Genomic DNA, 26,180 nt, shown 5'->3' with positions numbered 1-26,180 from the left:
ATGTTGCAGGTTGAAGTAGAAGTTTTAGCTGGAAAAGTAAACACTGCTCTTGTGTAGAATAATGTAAATGTTTTTATAGAAGAGATATTAGGGGTTTTATAGGAATAAAAATATTAATTTTAAAATTGTAATAAAAAAATAAGAGTATGGTAAAAAGAATCTCTGAAAAGTAAAATGAATATTTGAAAAGTAAAAGGATATCTGAAAAGTAAAAAGATATCTGAAAAGTAAAATGACTATCTGAAAAGTAAATAGAAGCTCTGAAATGTAAAAGGAATATTTGAAAAGTAAAAAAAATCTCTGAAAAAGCAAGTAAAATATACCTAACAAAATTTTTATCATCATTAAAAATTAAAATATATGATTCATGCGCATCATTGAATAAGAGAAGTAGTTGCGGGTCCCTGTAGTCAATCTACTGCAAGGCCCGCAGTAAGGCTATTAAAGCCTCTAAATTTTTTTTAAAAAATGCATAAAAATGATAAAGGTAATGTTTGTAGTGTTTAGACGATTATTGTGTATTCTTTTAGGAGGGAAAAACTGATTTGTTGACAAAAGATTAATACAAATATGAAATATTTTCTACCATTGGATCAAACACCTATTTAACGTGTTATTATTTATCAATGAATTTTGTTTTTTTGCCTTAAAAAAACACATGATGTTGATCTATACACTAAATACTTTGTATTTAATTTTTTTGATAATTTAATAAAATTTATTTAGGCCTATATTAAGGCTACTGCAGGGCCTCCGAACTCAAGGAATAAGACCGCACTGACTCAACCAATGACTAAGAAACCATCCTTTTTTTTATTTTCTCACTTTCAAAATAGTGTAATAATTAGAAAAAATGATGTGTCACTTCCAAAGGGGGTGTAACAATTAAAAAAATGAGTGAAAATATCAACACCCTTATCAAATTGGGGCTAAAAATGTCATTGCAATTGAGGACACCTGTTGGACATTGAAGTCTCCATTAATCAAGCAACAATTGACTAAGCTCCTCCCTCATTCTAGGGTCAATGATACAAGTTGTAAATTACATTCACACTTATCTAGAATCATGGGATACCATACGTAAATCATGTGATATAATTGTACTCTTGTGTTCTATATATACGGGTAGAGACATAATAAATGTTATCAAGATAATTACTACATCTCTCATCTTGCCCTATCTCTCCCCATTATTACTCTATAAAATCGTTCATCAATGTCCTTATAAGTAATTTGACATCTTATGCTTTATGTCTAATCAACATATTTTATAGTTTCATCAAACATCTTTTCCGCATATACTTTAGCATATATCGACAGTGTATATTCTGTCAATCATACTCTCTATCAAACGCTCTGGTAACATGAAGCAAAGCGTAAGATGTTTCCTATTTATCGAATTGGGGCTAAAGATGTCAGTGCAAATTATGTTTATTTATGCTACAAAATTACAAAATATACAGTCAAAATGTTTTTATATCGATGCCCTATACATGTGGACACCCTTTATTGGAATCGTAAGGTCAACTACTCAACTGCATGTATTGACAAGTCATATCCTCATGACATCAAGATAAGATTTGCTATTAAGCTTGCGAGCAAACAAGCCCTTAAAATACTCCTCCACCGATACACGCTTAAACAATGCTGGTTTGCCTTCGCCAATCAAGCTGAGTGCGGGTCCCACTTCGCCGTCATATCTGGGGGAGTAAAAGGTGGCGATGGAAAGTCTTTCTTTCTCAGAGTTCACGGTCGCTCTGTGTTCAATGCTTCGATATGTCCCATTTGTTATAATCTGTCATGTAAACAAACATGCAACGGTAATAATAATACTATCCTGCATTAGATAAAGTTATATCATCTTTGCAACAACAAAACTTCATGGTCATATATAATTATAAGGATAAAATACAGCAACACCCTCTTAGTTTAATTGGCATTGCTAATTGTGACCTTAGTTTTCAAATTTGAAGGTCAGATCCCTGAAAAGTTAAATTTCTCTTCATACCTTATGTCATGTGACTGACAAAGTAGGCATGTGAGATGAATGTGTTCTAGGTTTTCATATACCTAGCAGACCCTTTAAGTTTTTGTCAGAAATTCACACCCCAAACAACCAATTATATTGTCCGCTTGGGAGTTCCGATTGCAATGGATGTATCAGATTGCCCTCACGGGTTTGTTTCCCAACAAGTAAGCTAATTAAGACCAACTCACCAAACTAGAGAAAATGCCTAGTTCATTGTTAAGGGGTGTGCCTGAATTGTTACGACCACATAAACCACACACCGTTGGGTCTTTCAACTGATGTGGAATTCTCAACAGTTTTTCTAATTCGTTCAGGCGACCACATAAATACGAACATAGGACTTCACGTACTTAATATGATAGTCAACTAATGGATCAGATTTAAGAGAAATTTTGATTGGTTATGGAGGTTTGACTGTCAAATTTAGAAACCAGGCGATTGAGTTGGCAAGAGTGATAAACTTAGAGGGTGTCTATGCATTTTACCCTAATTATACTATACCCTAATGAGCCGTAGAAGATTGCATTTCAAAACTAACTAAAAAGAGGTGGGGGGGAAGAATAGTTGTCACGATCAAATTTGATTTTTAAAAGCAAACAAATTTGAAGAGTTCACCTCTAACATGTCTCCAATGTTGACAATAAAAGCATTAGGAAGAGGTTTGACAGGAACCCACTTGCCATCCTTTTTAACTTGGAGACCTTCCACTTCATTGACTTGTAGGAGGATTGTGAGAGCTACGGCATCCGAATGGGGAGTTAACCCAATGACTTTCTCTGGTTGTGGACATGGAGGGTAATAATTCATCCTTATTGATTGATATCCTTCTTCAAAAAACTCTCTCATTTCCTCATCTTTCATGTTTAGTGCTTTTGCCATTAATTCCAGGATCTCCATTGCTTGATTCTTCACCTCCAACGAGTACAACTCCAAAGTGTCTCTGCATAAAATTTTGAATTGTTAGTGTTAAAAAATAATACAAAAATGATAAACATTCCAACAGTTTGGTATCCCACTTATCTCAGCTGCTGAGTTGGACGCATAAGATTCAACTGAATTCGTGGGCTCAAATTTAAGTGAATTTTGTATGCTCCACATGTTCCACATGATGCATATGAAATGATATGCGTACAACTGAGCAATTGGAATAATTGGGAAACCTATGATTATTGAAAATAATATATAATAACATATATGGATACAAAAATATGAGGAGATATTTTGCATGCACATTCAATAAAGCTAGAGATAGAGGTACAGAGAATTATAACCTTAGAGGAAGAGGAAGGTTTGGGAATAAGTGGGGTTTCCTCATATAAACAGGTAGAGTGCCCAAGAAGAACATGTCCCCCCAATCCAGCTTCTGCTCTTCAGACACGACAAAAGCTTGTCCAAAACCCTCGACTTCTCCAGGCGACTGCCATAGTTTCTTCTTCTCCTCCATCGGAAGGTTGAACAATTCTCTAACCTCTCTCTTTATTTTTTCTAGTAGTGAGGTTGTCACACCATGGTTCACCAACTGTGGCAATTAATGCATAAAATGTGAATGATAATATTCACCATTAAAAATCATTTTAAAAAGAAGCAAAACAATTCAAGATATCAATTCGGCAATCACCTTCTAGAGACACAATAGGTCACAATTTTAAAAATTGCTATATAACTACTTCTAGGGGACATATACCAAAAAATATATCCAATTTCATGCCACAAGAATTGACCTTGCACATTTTTTTAACCGAGAAAGCTCTAACTCAACAATCAATTTGTGATCCCTGGACCAGTTTTAAACTCAGGCATAACTACCACAACCTGCATCACGATTACATGCGTTTTAGACCAGACCGAAACCCATGCGGGTAAGTGAGTTGAAACCCTTTAAAAGTGGGCTACAAGACCCACAGAACCAGGGAACCACTTGAAAATAGCCCAACTAATTTTGAAGTCCCGACCTCAGGTACATTTAATACTTAAGTCTGCAGAGGTAACCATCCAGACTATCGCCTAGTTGTTTGATCTATGATAAGATGATACCTTCTCATTGACATTGACAGCCACAAGAGTTGTTAGTAGAAGATTATAAGAACCAGCAAAATTAGAAAACGATTTTCTTGTCTTTTATATTTGTTTTGTCATACAAGAATTATATATTAACATATTAATTACATCAAAACGGAAAAAGACATTTTTTACCTTTTCATTGAAGCATAAATAAATATCCGAGACAACTATATATATAAATATTAAATTAACTAATCATAACAACGAAACAAAGTATATTAATCATACAATATAATGATAAAAAATGATGAGAAAACGCTTAAGAATTTGAATCAGCTTAAGAATTTGAACCAGATTCAAGACCCCTCTTGTCAATAATAGTAATAAAAGAATTAATAAAATTAAGCACATAAAAAATTTGATGAAACAAACCATGTATACCTGAAAAAATCCCCAATTTTTACAAGCAAAATGGAGCTTAGCCAATTCAGAATCGTTGAACTCTTGAGAATGCAAGCGTTTCATGTCGATGACCGGAATTTCAATCGCCGGAACATCGTCGCCGTTGATGGGTGCCAGATCTTGGTGATCATGGCGTTGATATCTTGGAGGAACCGTCACAAGGGATTCTTTGGCCAACTCTTGAACACAAGGCACAAGAAGAGAGCTTCCCAGCTTGGCCACATTTGGTTCCATAATATCTGCTTCAACAAAAACACAAGTGTTTATATCTGGGGATCTATATGTCAAAGTTGGCATCTCAAGACCAATATATATATACACAAATATGTATACAAGGGATATCCTCTACCTAACCTATAATTAATGAATAAAATAAATTAATGGTGTTAAGAAATTAAAATAGAAGTTCAACGTTGAATATATTACCTAATTTGCCATACATTTAATGGCGAGAAAATTCAATGGTAAAAGGAAAATAGAAGGTCAACAATGATTATATTGCCTAATTAAGCCATATATTGATCATAAGAAAATTTCATACAAATTTTATTTTTTTTCGTTTATCGGTTTTTAAAAAAGTATAAATAAATTAGCATCTAGAACTAATTATATGATTCATACCATACACTTAAAAATTATAAGATATTTCCTTGAGGATGAGACAAAATAATTTTTTGCCACATATAATTAATTTGGTTAATAATATGAAATTTTAGTATTACCAATTAAAATATTTTCATTTGAGATTATAATGTGTTTTTCATTTCTTCGCTCATAATATTTTATTAAAAAACTATTAATTAAGGATATTAATGAATTTGATATTTACGTGTTGTCAAAACTTAAAGCTTTATGAAAAATTTCACTTATTGTAAAAATACTGTGAAACCGTGCAATATACATGATTATTATACTAAATAATATAATTTTTTATTATTTTTAACTGAAAGAAATATTATGTATCAAATTATGAATAACACCACTACAAGAAAACAAAATTTTTGTGATGGAATTTGTTCGTCGCAAATGATATATTTTTGCGACAAAAATTCTAACAAATTTTCGTCACAATGTTGGTTGTAATTTTTGCCACAGAATTTTTTGTCAGAACTAATTTCTGTCACAAAATTGGTTGTACTTTTTGTGATGGAATCGCAAATTCCATCACGAATTGTGACATGAATTCCTGCCAAAATAAAATATCAAATACCAAATTAGAGAGAATCTAGAGTAACTATTTTCTCTCTTAAAATATTTATATTCTTACGAAGAGTTTTATGATAAATATTTGTTATCATATTTGAACCGTTGACAATATGTCTTAACATGAGTTAAAATAGCATATTTCATTATTTTTATATATATATTTTTAATTATTTTGAAAGAATACTACAAAAAGATTGGATAGTCATAGTTATAAGAAATTTGAATTGCAATAAGAAAAAATCTATAGAATTTTGATCAATTAAAATTTTTAAAAGTAGTTTTTAAAGTATAGAGATCTTATTCAAACCCTAGGTTTGTCACACTATTAAACTTTAAAGAACTCATTGACAACGTTGGTTTCAATATTAATAAAAAATTCTTAAAAGAGTGTTAATAAAAAGTGAAACTACTTTAATAAATTTAATAATTTAAGGTAATTATTGTGCATTTGGCCTAATATATTCTTCATAATTTATATATTATTGAAATTTATATACTGAAAATTATTTTTCAATTATGGTTTTCAAACTATTTGTAAGATTAAGTTTTAAATAATCTAATCATTTAAATTAAAAATAAATAAATAAGGATAGAAATCGCCAACAAATGTTTATTAAAAGTTATATTTAATTAAATTAAGATTCTTACTCTTTCTATAAATTGAACTTATAATATTTAATTAATTATTTTAGGGACACATGTCAAAGAATTAGGTATTCAAAAAGTACATATATGACAAAAATAGTGTTGGGATGGTAAGAACTCCATTCTTAATAACTTCCCATGCGCACGGACCTGACAGGCTGAGTTTAGATCTAAATGTCCAAAAGATAAATCTGTATGATGTCATTTTCAATTAACAAAAAAAAAACCTTCATTATATATGATTCAAGACAAAATTAAAGAAAAGAAAATTTTTATTTACACCATAAAATCTACTAAGTTTACACTATTTATTTTATATATATATATATATATATTCCTGGTTGAAATGACAAATATACCCTTTATTGAAAATAAATTTTAAATACGTATTACTATATTGAATTAGAAATTTATAAGTTTACACACCAATTCCCTAAAAAACATTTACAAGGGAAATTGTAAAATCCTTACTAGAAAGAAAATTCTCTCAAATTCCTACCTAGAAACAGCCCTAATTTGACCTATTTTCCCTCTTCAAGGGAAATTGTAAAATTTTGCCATAAAGAAAATTTTGCAAATGAATGGTAGTTTAAATTATCCATTAAAAAAATTTAGTATAAACTTATAAAATATTAATATAAATTTATAGAGTTAAAATAAATAGTATTAACTTAATAATCAATGTGTCGTGAATAAAATTTCTCTAAAGAAAATCGTACTTTGAACATGTTTCAGTTTGACCATGTACGTGTTGTACAAAGTCCAACTTTTTTTTTCTAATTATTAGCAACTTTCGTCATAATGACGTACATGATGACATCATGTTAGAAAATAATCTTATTTCATGGATATCATCTTCATTTTGGACTTGTCATGTTTTTCCAGAAGACTCCAGTTCGTATGTGTACATGTTTAATAAAGTGTTGATGGATGAAACAATAAAAAAAAAGTTATCTGGCGGAAGGTTAAGGAAAAACAATAAAAAAGCTTTAGGTGCATGAGCGGGGACGGAGCCAACATTTGAGGTGGTAGAGCATTGATTCAGGGGTAACATTCTCACAAAATTTTTGAGTTATTTATATGTCCTATGTTAATATCGAGTCCATTAAATATAACTTGATCAGCAAGACTAGAGTCATTATAATTGAATTATATAGATTATTATATATTACCAAGAAAACAAGCAAAATAAAAATACATTTCTAATTATTAGCATCTTCCGTAATAATGACGTACATGATGGCATGATGATAGAAAATAGAATGTTTTCATAGATATCAGCTTTCATTTTTTACTTTGGCATGTTCTTCCAGAAGACTCCGGTTCGGTTCGGTTCGGTTCGGTTCGTACGTGTACATGTTCAATAAAGTGTGGTGGATGAAACAATAAATAAGGATGAATCTTATTTGCACCCCATTTTTTGCTAAGTACACCTCATTCACCCTTTGAAAACACACTAAATTGGGGTGTACTTAACAAAAAATTGGGTGCAAATAAGATTCATCTAAATAAGTTATCTAGTCGAAGATTTAGGTAAAAAAAAATATAATTAAACAATAACAAAGCTTTAGGTGCATGGGTAGCTACGTAGCCAAGATTTAAGATGAGGGATACTCGCTAGGATTTAGGGGCAGCATCTTCGAATTTTTTTTCTTGATTATTTATATATTGTTTGTTAATATCAAGTCCATTAAATATCACTTGATTAGCAAGATTAGAGGCATTCTAACTGAATTATATATATTATTTTATATTAATAAGAGAAAAAGAAAAAGACAAATATATTTTAGAATCACTGGTTTTTGATTGTGGTTTACCGTATGCCGCCCAACATAAACAAAATAGTTATAAAAAAATACACGCTGCTCAAGAGGTTCGCCATCTTACCCTCAAACCACTCATTGGTTTATGTATAAAATGTAGACAAATATAAATGTACATAGTAAAAATATTTTCAAAATTCAGGGGATACGAGCCCCCATTGATTCTCTGTAGCTCCATCCCTGTGCATACGCTACGATTATATAAACCGATTCACAAATTATATAAATCTGGTCTGGAAACCGCACAATGCGTAGTAATAAAAAATTTAATTTTTAATAAATACTATATATAAAATTAATTTATTATATATATATATATATTATAGGTATAAAATTATAATCAAATTATCTATGTTTATAGAGTCCAAATATAATTATTATATAAATCACATATATTTTTTAGAAAAATTTTTTGACTAATTTTTTTCTTAGCTAGTCATATAACGCCATGTATAAACTATAGACATCTTTCTAAACATAATACTTTGTATACATAAAAAAGCTAAGCTTTATAATTATATATTTTAGGTCTATATTTTTTAAATTTTAGTACATGCATTGGTTCTCAGTATTTTTTTTATTTGCATATATAAGTATGTGAATTAGTCTAGAAAACTTTATAGACTTAATATTTAAATTCTTTTAAGATTTTAATTGATTATAAATTAACGGCACTTCCTTTGAAAGCGTCATGATTATATTTTATTAAGGACGCTTCTCTCTGAAATCAAAAGTGATAGAGATTCCAGAAAAAAAAATCTCAATCATCCCAATAGTGAATGTGTTACTATTTGGTTCAATCATTAGGTTTTATGGGATCTTACTACATCAAAACATTGAATATTTTAAGTTTATATCCGATGGTGTAGAATTATCATGTCTTTTTTATGTTGAATTTGATTTTTGTTTCTAACAAAAAATATATCATTGTGTTCGTTACGATGAACACTACATATTTATGATTTTTAAAAATAAAAATTTTTAATGTTAAAAAAGCTTATTACAGTGGGGCCTGCTGTAATTTTATTACAGCAGGCCCCGGGCTTCCATCTAGTGTGCACCGTACGGCAGTAAACCAAATGATTGAATTTTCCAAAGAAGTTTCTTTTTGACAATTAATGTTATGAAACACAGGTTTCTTTATGACAATTAATGTTATGAAACACGGGCCGCGTTTTCAACCTTTCTTGGTATGAAACATGTTGAATTTTCAGCATTCTTTCGTGGATGGTTTGAAAATGCCTGCTTTTCAAAGCAATAAATATCAATATTGTCAACCGAAAATGTAGTCAATTGAAGCCTTCCAGTCAAAGATCCAGAAGCTAAGCTAGTAATCAAACGGTATGTATGATGTCACACATACGAAGACGATCCCAATTTCCTTTATTTGTTCATTCAATAAAATACTAAATAGGATCTCTCATTGCACTCTTGATTTTAGTGAAAGTACTACTGCAACTGATAATTTTAGGGAAAATTAGTGATAAGTTTCTTCATTAAAAGTTTTGTTCCAATAAATACACTACAATAAGTTTTGTTCCATAAGGTCCATTAAGTTTAAAAAATATTTCATAAAGGACAAAAAGTTATAAATATTTATTTTATTGACATAAATACCATCATCTTCCCCATTTGACACTCAAATTGAATCTTCCTTTTTCGGTGACTATTCCGACCAGCCAATGAGTAGGAATGGTGCGTCTAGGTGTTGGTTACACTCCCGTGGTGGTTGCTTGTGGCGGCAAAGTCTCTGGTGATCAGATCAGACACTTTTCTTCACTGTTGGCCACAACTTCAAAGTCAAAATCCAATGGAATTAGCAATTGATGGTAGCGAATGACGGCTCGGGATTGGTCGTGGTGCTCCGACGCTTCATTTTGGTGGGTCGGCGACCTTGATCGGTGGTCGGACGATGGTGGTCCACCATTCCCACGACTGGTAATTTGTTATCTGTTTCGACCTGCACCTATTGATATGTTATATGTTTCTAATATATAATATCTGTTTCTATATATATCTTATTTTTATAGTGGAGAATGAAAATTTTGTGTATAAGATGTGAGAAGTTAGGAAATCATGATAGAAGGGCATATAATATTGCCATCTTATTTTTTGTGACTTTTTTTGATTTTATGATTGTATTTATGAACATATTATGATATATAATGAAATTCTGGATTGTTGAATATATATGTTATATGTAAATTTTTAGGCAAGTGAAACTAATTTGGTTTAATTTTGTTATGTTTTTTAGACAAATTTCAATTGAAAATTTATGACAGATGAAATAGATAATATTTTGGAAAAACAGATAAAATTTCAACATATCCAAAATTGATAATATATAAACAAATCCATCATAACCAGAATCAGAAGAAAAAAATACAAAAAATGAAGAAAAATAATGCGCCTTATCATATGTAATTGCAGCATATGCAAAACAGATATAATATTAGCAACTCCAAAATAAATAAAATATCAGATCTGGTGATGACAATCGAATGATGACTTTTTCATTTTCATTCTCTATTTCTCTCTCTAGATCAAGAGCTCTGCTTTGCAGATTTGTCTTTGTCCCAAGCAAAGGAAGAAGAAAAACCTCAATTTTAGTCGCAAGAAAGAAGAAGAATAAACGTCGATCTATGTTGCAAGCAAAGGAAAAAAGAGAGAAGAAGCAATGAATGAAGAAGAGAGGAGGCACCGATCAAGGAGCCTCCTCTCAAGGAAGAAGAAAGTGGAAGAAAGAAGAACGAAGGAGAGTATTTGTTGCAGAAAAGAAAAAAGCAGAAGGAAGAAGAAGAAGAAGAATACGAAAGGAGAATGTATGTATATGTAGGGGCATTTAAGTCACTTAATATCATTTGTCCTCTTTCGTAAACTTTTTCTCAGTTTGTCCTTATTGGAGTACAAATGTTGTATTTTGTCCTTCTATCTAATTTCCTAAAAAATATTGATTCTAAGATATGCTGTAATTTCACTAATGACAATGTCCGCATAAAGGCTTCGTTTGGTAGATTTTGTTTGCTTTCAAAGTATGCATCAAACTATGGTTTGTCGAGGAGATTTCCTGACTCAGGAGTTTGACAAGTACAAGGCTCACATTACCTTCTTCTTTGCCTTCGTCAAAAGGAGTAGGTTGAAAGTTGTTATGTGATTCCCTTAGTGAAGGTGGCGGAGAAAGGTCTCCAGTTGGTTCACCTATTGTTGCCTTTTCCAGTACTCTTTGTCATGATTGCATGTAATTGACACTTCAGGTCCCATTAAGTGTGCCAAAAATATATTGGTTATCCTCTGCTCTAGACAACAGATCTTACAATTTTGACTGTTGGAAACATGAATTTTATGGATGTCGATGATGAGTTTGCAGGTCTGCCAGGGCTTGCTATCAGGCCAAAGGATTTGATAGGATTATTGTAGGATTCTGCATCGAATCTGACCTCTGCATCAAACGAACTATGTGTAGTTAGAGAACACAAGGCTGTTGGCTCGAGGTTTGCCTTCTGGAAAAATGACATAAAATGCCTAGGGTGTCAATCTGGAAAAAAAAGTAGGAAATAGAAAACTATCACTGGAATGAAAAGAGCTTCTATTGAAAGGAAATAAAAAGCAACATATTGCTAGAATGCATCAGCATCTTCATTGAAAAGGGATACATCTTGGGATGTAGGCGTGCTTTACAAGCTAAAATAAGACATAGCTACAGGGGTTGAAAAGATAAATTTAAGAACTAGTTGGCACAGAGCCATGTTAAATAAAAAGATAAGTGGACGGAGTCATGCCTAAGGAAACAAATAAATATTGAAGAAGCTGGGCCAAGTGATGGGCACTTCTTCTGTTCTCCTTCAAGTATTTGTTGTGGTACATCATGAGGATCGTGGTAAGACCACTTTCTTGTTGCTGGATCTAGCGACTGGGTTAGTGGACTTCATAACCGCAACCATCTCCAAGAAATGAGAATGATAGCGGCATCTCTCTAGTCGTGTTTCTTCTTCAAGGAGGAAATATACTCTCTTGGAAGTCATGGAGTCTCCGCTTCATAAGTTTTCAGGCTTCATGGTTGAAATATTGGAACATAGCTAACAATAATCATCTCGTTGTTGCTTCTACACGAAATATCGTGTAAAAATATGGCATTATGAGTTGTGGAGAACGAACGTGGTTTGAAACTCGTGGAGTCGTGCTTCAGCTAGAAACAAGTTTGAGAGAAATCTGGGACATTCAACTAACAAACTTTCATTTCTCCAGGGCTCTCTTTGATATAATCCTGCTAAAATCTCGGTAGTTATTCAACAAACCATGTTTAAAAAGAATTTATTTTGGACAGTGGATCTTGGACAGTCTTGATTTCTGGGAACTAATTCCTACATTTCAGGTCAACAACCAATTATAATCCTACAAAATGAATAACAGTTGGAAATAAATTTTCCTTGCCTCTGCCACTTGTCATCGGGAGATGGCCACTCTTTGTGCACTATGGGACCCGCATTGTCATATGTTAGTTGACGTGTAGGGTTAGATTTGGTACAAAACAAAATTATAAACACACTTTTATACCATATACAATTTCCTCCAACGACCACTAGTAAAACTTGCATTATTATATTTGGTCAAACATTTTATATTATTTATGGGCAAATTTGTCAAAATCGGGATCTTACTTAAGATCAATGGAAAGCTAGCAAGCTCGAATCATAAAATTGTAAGATTTTATAAATTTTAAAAAATAAATAGAAAATAATAAAATAATTATCTCTATATAAATAATAAATATAATATAATATTTTATAGATAATAAAAATAACAATACGATTATTATTTATTTACGGACATGTCAATATATGTAATTTTGAAGACCTCCAAAGAGTTATGAAAAACAAGATGTAAAATCTTTTTTTTATTACAAAAATGGGGAGGCTCGAACTCCAGACCTCTATGAGTTACACACATGAGTATCATCTGATCTACTCGTGTTTCTCACAAGATACAAAATCTAAAGCACAATAATCATGTTCCACGCGAATTATCAAAAGGAAAAAAAACACAATTCATACAAATTAATTTATAGTGATCGACGTCTGCAATTTTTAAAAATTCATGATCTAAGTTTATGAAGGACAAAGAAACAAGAAAGTCCATCACCACCGTCTGATTTAATTGAGGATATATATAGATGATGATGCTGATCAGTCACGCATTTTTTACCCTCTGACCAGATCAGGACCCACAATTCCTTGGGCTCTTTGGCCATAATTTGAGTTACAATTGATGGATACCCAACCCATAAGCCAATTTACCCATAAGTCCATAACTAATAAATCCATTAAAGGTAAGATCAGTAAAATTGATAGGATTAATAAGATCGGTAAAATTAGTAAGATCGTTGATAGGATTAATAAGATCGGTAAAATCAGTAAGATCGTACGATCTTACCAAATTTATGATTTTGAATCGATCCGGATCGTTTTGTTGATCCAAGATCATACGCTCTATATCGTGATTTTGACAACCATGTTTGTGGGTATATTATAGGGTCCGTTTGGTAGAGTGGAAAGATTGATTTTCAATACTAGCGGAAAAGCTGTGAAAAAAAAACTGAGCTTAAAACTATAAAATATACTGTGAGTTGTTTGGCGAACTGAAAGTTGAAGCTAGAGGATAAACGATTGAATAAAATTATTAATTTAAACCTTATAATATTATATTTAATGATTTTATAACAGATTATTTTATTAAATTTAATCTAATAAATTTATTTATTATTAGATTAATTTTAAGCATAAATTATAAATATCAAATTTGGAAATTATTTAAATTTTTTTTATCATTACATTATATATCTTATATGAGCTTTTATTATATTTAATGTGTATTTTCATTTTTATAAATATTAAATTTAATTTTATAATATTAATTAGAACAATAAAATATAAGTTAAACTAGCAGTATATTATTATTAGCAAAATATTAAATGTTTCTCAAAAAATTATTTTTAAACTAAATACTGTATTAAATATATATTATTTAAATTGTGGGGCCCACATTAATTTCTGTAACAAACAAAAGATATCATGATACGTGAGCCCCGCAATTAAAAAAATGAAAAAAAAAGCTTTCGCCTTCAGAACCTCCATGTAGGAGTGTAACACCCCTTTTAGAGTGTTACATGGCATAATAAATTGTCCAAAAGTCAACTTCATGATCGTTGACCCAACCACCATAAGCCTTATCGAGCATAAAATAAATACATACAACCTCAATTATTAAACATATGTTTTATTCTTATAATATCTCAAATTTATACAAACTTAATAATAATAATATTCTAAAGTCACGATCATTGAGGCCACATCCTCCTTATTCTTCTCCGAAAGTCTCGAATTATTTTTCTACACGATTGAAACGTGCAGGAGAGGTCAACCCGGCTATATTATCAATTAAAAATATTAAAGATGACATTTCCAAAATACACTTTAATTCAAAAAAATAAATATTCAAAACATCTACAAAATTACTGTTCATGACCATAGAGAGCACACAGAGTAAAGGTTAGTCATAGACTAATCCTTTACTAGGCTTAGTCGTAACTAACCTTCTATCACATTTCTGAATATGGTTTAATCATAGACTAAATCCATACTAGGTCTAGTCGAAACTAGCCTCGAATCACATTTCTGAGTATGGTTTGATCACAGATTAAATCCATACTAGGTCTAGTCGAAACTAGCATCGAATTCAATCAATCGCTTGAGTCTGTATAAAACCACTCATTTGGCGAAATCAATCCCACAACCGGGCCAGGGTTGAGGGTAGCTATGTGCACATGCTAACTTCATAAATTTCCCAAATCACTTCGCTAGATTCTCAAAATAGAATCAATATGTACATGAACAGTTTTAAAAGCATCAATATTCATAAACAAAAAATCAAAGGCCAACACTTTCCATGGTTCAAACTCAACATCATTTTCCAAGGCTTGTTTCACTAAAAATTCAACAATCATTTCCAATCTTGCGAGTAAAGAAATCTATTATAATACCACAAATCAACCATCAAAAATAATCCAAAATTTATACACATAACTCACAAAACGATTTTCTTGTTCTTCGTAAACATTTCTTATGTCATATCGAATTCACAAATAAAGATTCATAAAATGTTTCCACATACTTTTATAAAACATTTTATAAGAACTCATAAAATAATTTATTTGTTATCGCATAAAGGTGCCTCACCTTTTTCGTGTTTACCAAATTTTTAGGCGGGTGTCTTTCCTTTACGTGTATCGAACACCAAATCGGGACCTTTGCCCTCTTGTCTTATATAACCAAAACATAATACAAATATCACAAACAATCCTAAATCACTAATCAACACTAAACATATCCCATACAAATTGTACTAATCACCAAGAACCCATCTTACCAACCCATGCTCCTATCCGATATTCCACCTTGATCACAGTTAAACTTTTCTATCTTAAACCATCATCGAATAATCCGAAACAATTAAAATCATATAACATGTGTAATCCACCTCACCAGAACAAATCCCATACCCTATCACGTTACACCAAACCAAGAAATCAACACAGACTTGCCACTTCTTCTTTTTCTATATATATATATATATATATATATATAATATTATTATGTACTATATCCACAAGTGAGCCAATCAAAAGCTATACACACTACTTTTTGAACTACACACACAATACTGTAACCCTGTTGATTAATATGAACTAGTACCCTCAATTTGAATTAGAATGAACATCACGTACACATGACCAACACAAAACTATCTTTAAATATAAATCAACTCCCCGGTCAGTCATGAAAATAGTCCAAAGAAGCTTACCAGAAATCAGTCCTCACACAAAAGCTTGATCTGAGTCGACTAGTACATCAATGCCGAACAAGTCTATATCAGCAAGCTCTTAGACTCAGCCCTTGAGAAACAAATCCAAGTTCTTGATAGTTGTTACATACCAAACCAATTAAAGAATTCATCGAATCCAAATACTATGCTATCCACACAAAAACAAGTCTTCAAAAACCTTACCTTACCTCCTTCTTAACCCAGTTGCAAAGACCATGAAAACGAACATATGGGCTTTACCCCTTTATTTTTATAGGCCAACCATTCATCACAGCTATTAACCTATTGGAATGCCCGAACGTTTCTCATCCTCAAAACCACTACCATACGTATTAACTTTGTTCATAATCTCTCCAAAATAGCTTTGAATAGACCTCTTTAATTTGCAACCCAAAAGCCTAACAACCATTGGTATTCCCTCATCCATCACTTCTCAACCAAAACCACCAAAAGCTCATAAGAATCTCCCATAATCTTAAGCCCGTAATAGTCCCATACTAAATTTTGGTTAAATTCTCTCAAGTATCACATGTTTAGGATCCCACTTAAACTAATCAAACTCAGTATATTTTATACATATATATCTTACCATAATAATTTATTTAAATTATTATTTTTATTATTAATATTTAGTCACAGTGTAGTACATGTGGCACCTCCTATTTACACGTGGCACTAGACCACTAGTCACCAAATTTTTGGAATGTTATAGCGGAATTGCTGCTGCAGCTGCCGCTTTGCCGTTTGGCAAGGCGATGGCTACCAGCGGAGACGCCGTGGCCGATGCCTTGCCAAACATGTCGATAGTATAAAAAAATTTAAATTATTATTTATATTTAAAAAATATATCTAATAATTAATTATGTTGAACCCGTTTCGAATCCGATTTGAATTCTAGTTGAATCTTTGAATATTGAATTGATAAATTTTTAGCTCAATGATCGATTCAGTTTTCAAAACTTTTAAGTAAAAGTGTTGGTTAATCTAGACATCAAACCCTAAACATGCTAGGAAAATCTAAATATCTAACATTTCTAATTTTAAACAAATATCCATCAATAAACTGGCTTGATTAGTGCCACAATTTCCTACAAACATACTAAGATCATAACATTGAAAAATAAAATTCAGTCATACTAGAAATCCTCAAAAGTCCAACATACAAAATTTGACAAAAAAAATACCTCCAATCAATTAGCCTAGTTGGTGTCCCAACTTCTTACATTCTAGAATCGTAACATTGAATATCCAATTTCAATCGTACTAAAATTTTCCAAAAAGTAAATATACAAATCATCATACAAAAGATTTAGAACTATACGTCATAATATGCCTTGAATGAGTAACCCATTACATTCATTTTCTAGAATTATAATCTAGAGAGATGCCTGCCACAATCATTGACCAATAGAGTTTACACACAGATTCAAATGAATAAACAAGAAAAACCTAAGTAGACAGAGACTAAATTATGGAGGGGAGGGAGACCTCACTCTCCTCTCTAAAAGTCTCAAGAATGCCGTAAAAAGTGAATGTGAAATTTGGCTCAAAGTTGAATTTTTCATTTAGATCATACTGTCCTTCCTTGAGGAAGTCAAGGGTATGACTTTTTTTTAGTTGTAAAATAAGAATTCTATTAGGTCTTGAATTGGAATTAGGATTTGCTTATCTTTTGTTATGAATAGCCTATTAGAGTTAAGATTTTTGTAACTTTCTAAGATGTCCTAGGAAGTCCTAGTGTTCAGGGAGTCCTAGAGATGGGTTTGAGGTGTGAGATTTCAAGGAAAGGGATTTAATGATTAGTTATTGAGTTTAATAGCTCATCTCTCATAATCTTCTTCATATTAGTAAAATTCTCCATTGTTTTTCGTCTGAGGACGTAGGTAAAATTACAAAAATATAAAGTCAAAATGTCTCATCGATGCCCTATATATATAAATATATATGGACACCGTTTATTGGAATTATAAGGTCAACTACATGTGTTGATAAGTCATATCCTCATGACATCAAGATAAGATTTGCTAATAAGCTCGCGAGCAAACAAGCCCCTAAAATACTCCTCCACTGATACACGCTTAAACAATGCTGGTTTGTCTTCGCCAATCAAGCTGAGTGCGGGTCCCACTTCGCCTTCATATCTGGGGGAGTAAAACGTAGCGATGGAAAGCCTTTCCTTTTCAGAATTCACAGTCGCTCTGTGTTCAATGCTTCGATATGTCCCATTTGTTATCATCTGCCATGTAAATTGTAAACAAACAAACAAACAAAAGAAGTGAAAGTCACTAATACTATCCTGCATTAGATAAAGTTAGATCATCTTAGCAGAAAATTAAAATAATTCATTGTTTTCTTTATAAAACTAATCTCCATATTATTTTATTCTATCATTTATAGTTGTTGCACAACCACAGGACAACAAAACTTCATTGTGGATGCGTATTTTAACATTCAGATATAGTCCGTTCCGGATTTTCTTACCCTCCCCTCACGGTTTTATCCTAAAAAACTTGATGACAAGAAAACTTTATTGTGGATGTGTATTTTAGCATTCAAGTATTATCCGTTCCAGAATGTTTGTGCGGGTTTTCTTACCCTCCCTTCACGATTTTATTTTATTGCAAAAAATATTCCTATTTTTCCACCTTCTCACTGTTAGAACCCATAACTTTTTTGTTTAGTTATAAAGAGTGAGTACACATCTTATCATCTAGGCTAGATCCCTTAGTTTAAAGAGTGAGTACACTCTCTTAGTTTAATTGACATAAATAACTCACTTTCGTAATTGACATAAATAACTCTTACTTTCGTTTTCAAATTTGATGGTCAAATTCTTGAACAAATCAAAGTTACTCTTAAAATCCCTTATGTCAATTGACTAACAAATAGGCGCGCATGTGAGATGACGTGCTCCAGGTTTTGAGATCCTTCCAGTTTTTCTAATTTTTTAGACCACCTAAATAAATGTGGAAATGTGACTTAAAATGAATTTCGATTTGTTCGGGGGCTTTTCTCAAATTTAGATTAAATTTCAAGTTAAATTTGGTTGTTAAAAATAAACAAATTTGCAAGTTTGAAGAGTTTACCTCTAACATGTCTCCAATGTTGACAATAAAAGCATTAGGAAGAGGTTTGACAGGAACCCACTTGCCATCTTTTCTAACTTGGAGACCTTCCACTTCATTGACTTGTAGGAGGATTGTGAGAGCTACGGCATCCGAATGGGGAGTTAACCCAATAACTTTCTCTGGTTGTGGACATGGAGGGTAATAATTCATCCTTATTGATTGATATCCTTCTTCAAAAAACTCTCTCATTTCCTCATCTTTCATGTTTAGTGCTTTTGCCATTAATTCTAGGATCTCCATTGCTTGATTCTTCACCTCCAACGAGTACAACTCCAAAGTGTCTCTGCATAAAATTTTGAATTGTTAGTGTCAAGAAATATATTTCAGATTAATGATAAGACTCTTCTTTTCTTTTCTTTTTTTAATGTGCAATCCACCCAATTGTTCACTGGACAACTGAATGATAAATCTTGGGTCGTCACATGGAAGACCCTGCAATCATTATGAACCAGTTGAGACCTAAACCGAGGTCTAGTGCGGGAAGATAACGTAAAGTGACATTCGCAGATGTTGGGTGAAGCGAGGGTTCATCTCGAAATTACGATAATGAAAACAATCATATTACTTGAACTCACCACCTCCTCATTGTGCTAAGAGTTACCGAGGTCAAGTTCACCGTCTCAACCACCAACTCGTTGTTTAAAAATGACTCTCTCTCCTTTGTTGCATATTTCTTTTTCTTCTATATTTTGCATGCAAATTCAATAAAAGCTAGAGAGCTGAGAATTATAACCTTAGAGGAAGAGGAAGGTTTGGGAATAAGTGGGGTTTCCTCATATAAACAGGTAGAGTGCTCAAGAAGAACAAGTCCCCCCAATCCAGCTTCTGCTCTTCGGACACAACAAAAGATTGTCCGAAACCCTCGACTTCTCCAGACGACTGCCATAGTTTCTTCTTCTCCTCCATTGGAAGGTTGAATAACTCACCAACCTCTCTCTTTATTTTTTCTATTAGTGAAGTTGTCACGCCATGGTTCACCAACTGTGGCAATGAATAAAAAAAAATAGAAACAAAATGAGAAACTACATCTTATATAAATCTTCGAGAAAGAAACCATTATGAGGGGTTCAATTTCGGGCTGTTGAGGTGGTTCAGGAGGATTCACGAACCACACCGAACACCTCCCATTGTCAAACAAGACTTACAGACTTTTTTTTTGTAACGTGAAATTCATCCAATTACACATCACCAGACAATTGATTAAACAAAACAAAAGTTAAGACCCAACCCTCACACCTTACCCTCCTGGCCCCCTTCCAAGCACAACCTTTAATAACGGAGAAAGAAAACCATGATTGAGTAACAAAGCTAATCACATATTCTTAATTGACTCCAGTACTCTGTAAATTCGAATATTTAAATCGTCACAGTCTTCTCTAGTGCTGAAGCAAATTTCTAGATGTCAATTGATTTCTTAAGTTAAAGGTAAGTTCAAGGTTTTCTTCTGAATCAATTCGGCAATCACCCTTGGGATGTGGATAGAAGAAAAAAAACACTATTTCATGCCACAAGATCATACCTGGTCATTGATCTTGACATGATACAAGACTTGTTAGCAGAAGATTAATAAGAACCACCAAAATTAGAAAACGAGTTTTTTGTCTATTATATTTGTTTTGTCGTACAAGAAATATATATATATATATATAACATATTAAATAGATGAAAGCGGAAAAAGACATTTTTTCCCTTTTCATTGAACCATAAATAAATATCAGAGACAACTATATATATATATATTAAATTGACTAATCACAACAAATTAGTCATACAATATAGTAGGAAAAAATGATGAGCCAACGCTTCAGAATTTGAGCCAGCTTAAGGTTCCAGATTCAAGACCCCTCAATCATGTTAATACATATAATAAATCAAGCACTTAAAAATTGGATGAAACAAACCATGTATACCTGAAAAAATCCCCAATCTTTACAAGCAGAATGGAGCTTAGCCAATTCAGAGTCGTTGAACTCTTGAGAATGCAAGCGTTTCATGTCGATCACCGGAATTTCGATCACCGGAACATCGTCGCCATTGATGGGGGCCAGATCTTGGTGATCATAGCGTACATATCTTGGAGGAACCGTTTCACGGGGTTCTTTGGCCAACTCTTGAACACAAGGCACAAGAAGAGAGGTTCCAAGCTTGGCCACCTTTGGTTCCATATCTGCTTCACCAATCTTTTGATCTTTCTTACAAAAACACAAGTGTTTATAGCTGGAGATCTATATGTCAAAGTTTGCATTGCAAGAGCAATATATATACACACCAATATGGAGACAAGGGATATCCTCTACCTAACCTATAATTAATGGTTTTAAGAAATTAAAAATGAAATGTCAATGTGAATTTATTACCTCATCTGCCATATATTAATTGGCGATAAAATTCAATGGTAAAAAGAAAAATAGGAGAATAACCATCTACTCTCTTAAAATATCAATATTCTAACGAATAGTTTTTTGATAAAACAAATATCGGATTTTTTTAAAAAAATTTGTAATAAAAAGTTATAACAAACTTTTCAATTGTTTTTTGAGAGAGACCACATTAAATTAGGATTTTTTGAGGACATCTATTTATATTTCAGAGTATTTATACAAATTATTTATTTGTAAAATTATGAAAAAGTACTAATTACATGAAGTGGAATTACTTTGATGAATTAATTTAGGACGTATGCGAAACAATTAGGGGTGCCGGGGCTCTGCTGTAATAAAATTACAGCAGGCCCCGCTGTAATAGTAATTTAAGACAAAAAAAATTTTATTTTATTTTGAAAAAATTATAGAGGTGTAGTTTATGATCTAACGAATCCAACGATATATTTTTTGTTCAAAACAAAAATCATATGCTACATGAAAAATGCTTAACAATTTTAGACCGTCGGATATAAACTCAAAACATTCGGTGTCTGGATCAAGATGAATTTGAATTTTGTTTCAAACAAAAAATATATCGTTGGGTTTGTTAGATCATAAACTACACATTTATAATTTTTTCAAAATAAAATAAAAAAATTTTATCATTCAAATCACTTACAGCGGGGTCTGCTGTAGTAAAAACTACAGCAGACCCCTGCCACCCAACAATTAGATACTCAATAAAGTACACATACCAAAGATGTAAGAACTTACAAATATACATGTCACACTAATATAGACCTTGTTTCGAAGGATTCAAACTTTAAAGTTTATTGATATTGATTTCACTATTCATCCAATTAAAATTCTGAAATAGTGTTAATGCGAAGTAGAGCTACTTTAATTAATTTATTGTGGATTTGTTGTAGTATTATTAATCCTAGTGATTATGATAGTTGCGTAGTCAATCAGATTTTTATCTAACTCTGTTGTATTCTTTAGCCATGCCTGAAACCAAAATGGATAGTATATATGCTTATATCAAATTCTTGTTTACCCAGAAACTAATCTTCTAATACAAAATAGGAAAGAAAAGACATTAAACATTGATGGTGAAGGGCACCTGAAATCCTTTATAGTTGTCTGGAAACGCGGTTTTCGTTGCGGTTGCTGTAATCCTTGATGCCTACTAGCATGACTCTTGTTGTGAATTCTTGGTATATCATCTGTAGTCACTTTCCTCTGTTCTTCCTCCTGTGATGTTGAACAAGTGTCTTCACTGATTAAGGACAGTAAAGTATAATTAGGAGGTTCAGGTCTCGAAGAAAAAGAAGAAAATGAATGTTTCCATCCTCTTCGCCTTTCGCTTCCTCCTCCTCTGTTTCATGGATTCTCTCTTTCTCAGATTCTGCCATTTCTATGTTATCTGTGTCGTCCATTAACAGTGAGATTGACCCGTAAACAATTGATAGAACAACAGAAGAGAAAAATCGAAGAGACTTGGTAGAAATTTTGGGTCAATAAACCCTAAGAACACGCAGGTTCTCATTACGTGTGGACCGGATTCTAACGTAGTCAATCAGATTTTTATCTAACTCTATTCTTTCTAGTTTTTGATTTAATTTGTATACTATCCATTTTGCTTTCTTGAATTAATCTCTTTTTTGATAAAACTTATATTAGGAATAGTTAATATTATCTAAGATTTAAAAAATCTAAAAGATGATTCCAACTGCAAACATATTTCTCTGTGTTATTTCAAAAAAAAAAAACTCTAAAAGATAAAGATAAGAGAAAGGAAATAGATCAGATAAGTTGTTATCTCTTTATCATTAAGTGATTATACCTTAAATCTTTTAGACTTTCTACCAAGTAGATGATAAGGTAGATTTGTGTCTCATCATCATATTTGTTATCTACTACTTATCACAAGCTCTACAGGTCAAGTACATAACATGGCATTTGACCTGAACACATTATCGAAGCATTTGAACAAAAAGCTCAAGATCTTGTCATAGCTTTTCGGGTTCTGTACCATTGTTTACTCTCTAATATTTTTGAGTGTTAGAACAAATGTATAGGTGATTGAGAGAGTATTTGAGTGTGAGAGAAAAACATCAACATTTTTGTGAGATTCTCTGGTGACACTAAATTATAGACGGTCACCCGAAGATCCTTGGTGGACTCCAAGGATGGTTTAGCTAGGTGGATTCCCGACAAGATTGTCAAGTGAAAATCCTTGGTGGATTCTGAGGTACAACAAAGGTGGATTCTGAGGTACAACAAAGGTGAATTCATGTTCTGGGAAACATACGTTTGTTAAACAAGTCAACATAATATTCTCTTATTATATGATTGATTTCCAATTGATTTCCAGTTTCCTTATCAAATGATAATTGATACCCTTGAATCACTGATTGGTGATTAATTATAACTTATATATTGCCTCCTTGAGAGAGAATAAACTACACACTTTCAATCAAACCTTTAACATGGTATCGAAGCCTTCCTTTAACCCTCGCCGTCCACTTCGTCTTCTTCATTCTTCTTAACCAAAACCACAACAGTCTGTAGTGTCTCAAGACAAGAGACATGACAAATGACAGTGGAGTACTTCCACTAACCATTCCAACTACCACGATGAGTGGTTCTAATGAAACAAAGAGTATTTCAAACGAGCCTCTTGAATCCACCAACATGACTGCGTTCGGCTTCAAATTAGGTGATAGAAACTTCAAAATCTGGTCGAGGATGATGGAGGTCCATGCAGCAAGCCAAAACGAGCTTGGGTATCTCACTGGTCATACAAAACCGGTTGACGAGAAGGACCCTGGCTATTTGCGATGGATGGTTATTGAGGACCATGGAACAACACATACTTGGGTTGTTTATTAAACTTCCAATAGCAAAAGAGATATGGGATAGCGTCTCTCAGATGTTCTATGATGGTGAGGATGAATCTCAATACTATGAACTACGTTGTAAAGCAACAAGAACACGGCAAGTGGGCCTCCAGGTAAATCTCTATTTTGCAGAATTAAAGGGAGCCTGGCAGGAAATTGATAAGAGACGTCCCAACAAGATGGTGTGTGCAGCCGACATAAAAACCTGGAAAGAAGTGATCCAACAAGAACGAGTATATGATTTCCTTGCAGGACTAAATGATGGCTGACTCAATCCAGAGTGATCTTCTCCGGATGAAGCCAATCCCGAAGATTGAGGAGTGCTTCAATACAGTCCGACGAGAAACACAAAGACAGATAACTATGCTTGGAGGTAAAGAAAGTAGTTCATCCGTGGCCATGGTTACCAAGTCTTTTCCTAAAGACACCTCTCGGCCTTTATGTGACTCAGAAGAAGCTGAGAAGGACAAGCTTAAATGTAGCCACTGCCATGGAACTCGACATACTAAAGAAACCTACTTCGAAATTCATGGGTACCCAGATTGGTTCCTCGAACGAAGAAAGCATAATCGAGGGAAGGGTAACAAGCGAACAAATCCAGAAAAAAATAGCTCAGGAGTGGCAGCCATAGCAACCGGCCACTCAAATTCAACAGCTGCTGAGATAGATGGTCTCAATTCTGAATTATCTCTCCTCATTATGATTTCTAAAGGAGATGACAACCGTGATAAAGGTAATATAGGCACTGCCCTAACTATCTCTGCACCCCATGATACATGATGGATTATTGACTCTGATGCTATGGACTACATGACATATAATCCGGCTTTTTTGAATTCCACAATTCATCCTCCTCGAGATAGTATTATTATAGCAAGTGGCAGTGTTATCCCTGTCACTGCAGCGGGTTCTGTAGCCCTTACTCATACTCTTTCTCTACACAATTGCTTACTTGTACCTGCATTATCCAGTAATTTGTTGTCTGTAGGACAAGTAACTACTCAGTTAAATTGTGTTGTACTGATGTTTCCTACGTTTTGCTTACTCCAGGATATTCGGACTCAGGAGATCATTGGGCGTGGTTCTAAACGGAGGGGGTTGTATTACGTGGAGGATATTACTTCAGGGCGTGCTTATCAAGTCCAAGGTAGTGATAATGCCGGTGTCAAAACCATCCAGCTATGGCATAGAAGGTTGGGTCATGCATCCTTTGGATATTTACGGAAATTATTACCTAAGTTATTTCAGAATATTTTAGAGTCTTATTTAGATTGTAATATCTGCAAGTTGGCCAAGAGCCATCGTACTCATTATCCTATCAGTTTTAATAAACAAGTTATTCTTTTTGAATTAATTGACTCTGATGTGTGGGGACCGTCACCGGTTACTACTTTGTCTGGAATTCGGTGGTTTATCACCTTTGTGGATGATTGCACTAGGATGACTTGGATCTATACGATGAAAAATAAGAGCGATGTCAGTGGCATATTCAAAGCTTTCTATTACATGGTTCAAAACCAATATTCACTCCCCATCAAGGTGCTTCGTTCCGATAATGGTGGTGAGTATATAAATTACAACCTTGTTAATTTTTTCCAGGACAAAGGCATACTTCATGAGACTACATGCCCTCAAACCCCACAGCAAAACGAGATTGCTTAATGGAAAAATCGGCATATCCTTCAAACCACACGAGCACTGTTGATTGGCGCAAGTGTTCCCCAAACATATTGGAATTATGC

General features: G+C 32.9%; 2 protein-coding genes across 2 annotated transcripts; both read right to left on the bottom strand.

Annotated features, from left to right (window-relative positions):
• Positions 1-1,471: 1,471 nt before the first annotated feature.
• On the bottom strand, positions 1,472-4,772 carry LOC119985310 (protein SRG1-like). The gene is made up of 4 exons (XM_038829570.1): positions 4,472-4,772; positions 3,301-3,548; positions 2,645-2,969; positions 1,472-1,795 (listed from the first exon to the last, which is right to left on the bottom strand). The coding sequence occupies exons 1-4, from the start codon at positions 4,724-4,726 to the stop codon at positions 1,553-1,555; spliced, it is 1,071 nt and encodes a 356-aa protein (XP_038685498.1). The 5' UTR covers positions 4,727-4,772; the 3' UTR covers positions 1,472-1,552.
• A 13,144-nt stretch (positions 4,773-17,916) lies between these two features.
• LOC119985311 (protein SRG1-like) lies at positions 17,917-21,392 on the bottom strand. Its single transcript, XM_038829571.1, has 4 exons — positions 21,083-21,392; positions 19,906-20,153; positions 19,131-19,455; positions 17,917-18,280 (listed from the first exon to the last, which is right to left on the bottom strand). Exons 1-4 carry the CDS (start codon positions 21,335-21,337, stop codon positions 18,038-18,040), a joined length of 1,071 nt encoding a protein of 356 aa, XP_038685499.1. The 5' UTR covers positions 21,338-21,392; the 3' UTR covers positions 17,917-18,037.
• Positions 21,393-26,180: the final 4,788 nt, after the last annotated feature.

Source organism: Tripterygium wilfordii, chromosome 19 (genome assembly GCF_013401445.1).
Source record: "Tripterygium wilfordii isolate XIE 37 chromosome 19, ASM1340144v1, whole genome shotgun sequence".
Classification (NCBI taxonomy): domain Eukaryota; kingdom Viridiplantae; phylum Streptophyta; class Magnoliopsida; order Celastrales; family Celastraceae; genus Tripterygium; species Tripterygium wilfordii.
Note: the sequence above shows the minus strand (reverse complement) of the source record. Positions and strands in the feature narration are given on the sequence as shown.

Coding starts and splice junctions, on each gene's coding strand:
- LOC119985310 (XM_038829570.1), bottom strand. CDS start 4,726: ATGGAACCAAATGTGGCCAAGCTGGGAAGCTCTCTTCTTGTGCCTTGT. Junction 2,970..3,300: donor AACCTTCCTCTTCCTCTAAG/GTTATAATTCTC, acceptor AATTTTATGCAG/AGACACTTTGGAGTTGTACT. Junction 1,796..2,644: donor ACATTGGAGACATGTTAGAG/GTGAACTCTTCA, acceptor TTTACATGACAG/ATTATAACAAATGGGACATA.
- LOC119985311 (XM_038829571.1), bottom strand. CDS start 21,337: ATGGAACCAAAGGTGGCCAAGCTTGGAACCTCTCTTCTTGTGCCTTGT. Junction 20,154..21,082: donor AAGATTGGGGATTTTTTCAG/GTATACATGGTT, acceptor TCATTGCCACAG/TTGGTGAACCATGGCGTGAC. Junction 19,456..19,905: donor AACCTTCCTCTTCCTCTAAG/GTTATAATTCTC, acceptor AATTTTATGCAG/AGACACTTTGGAGTTGTACT.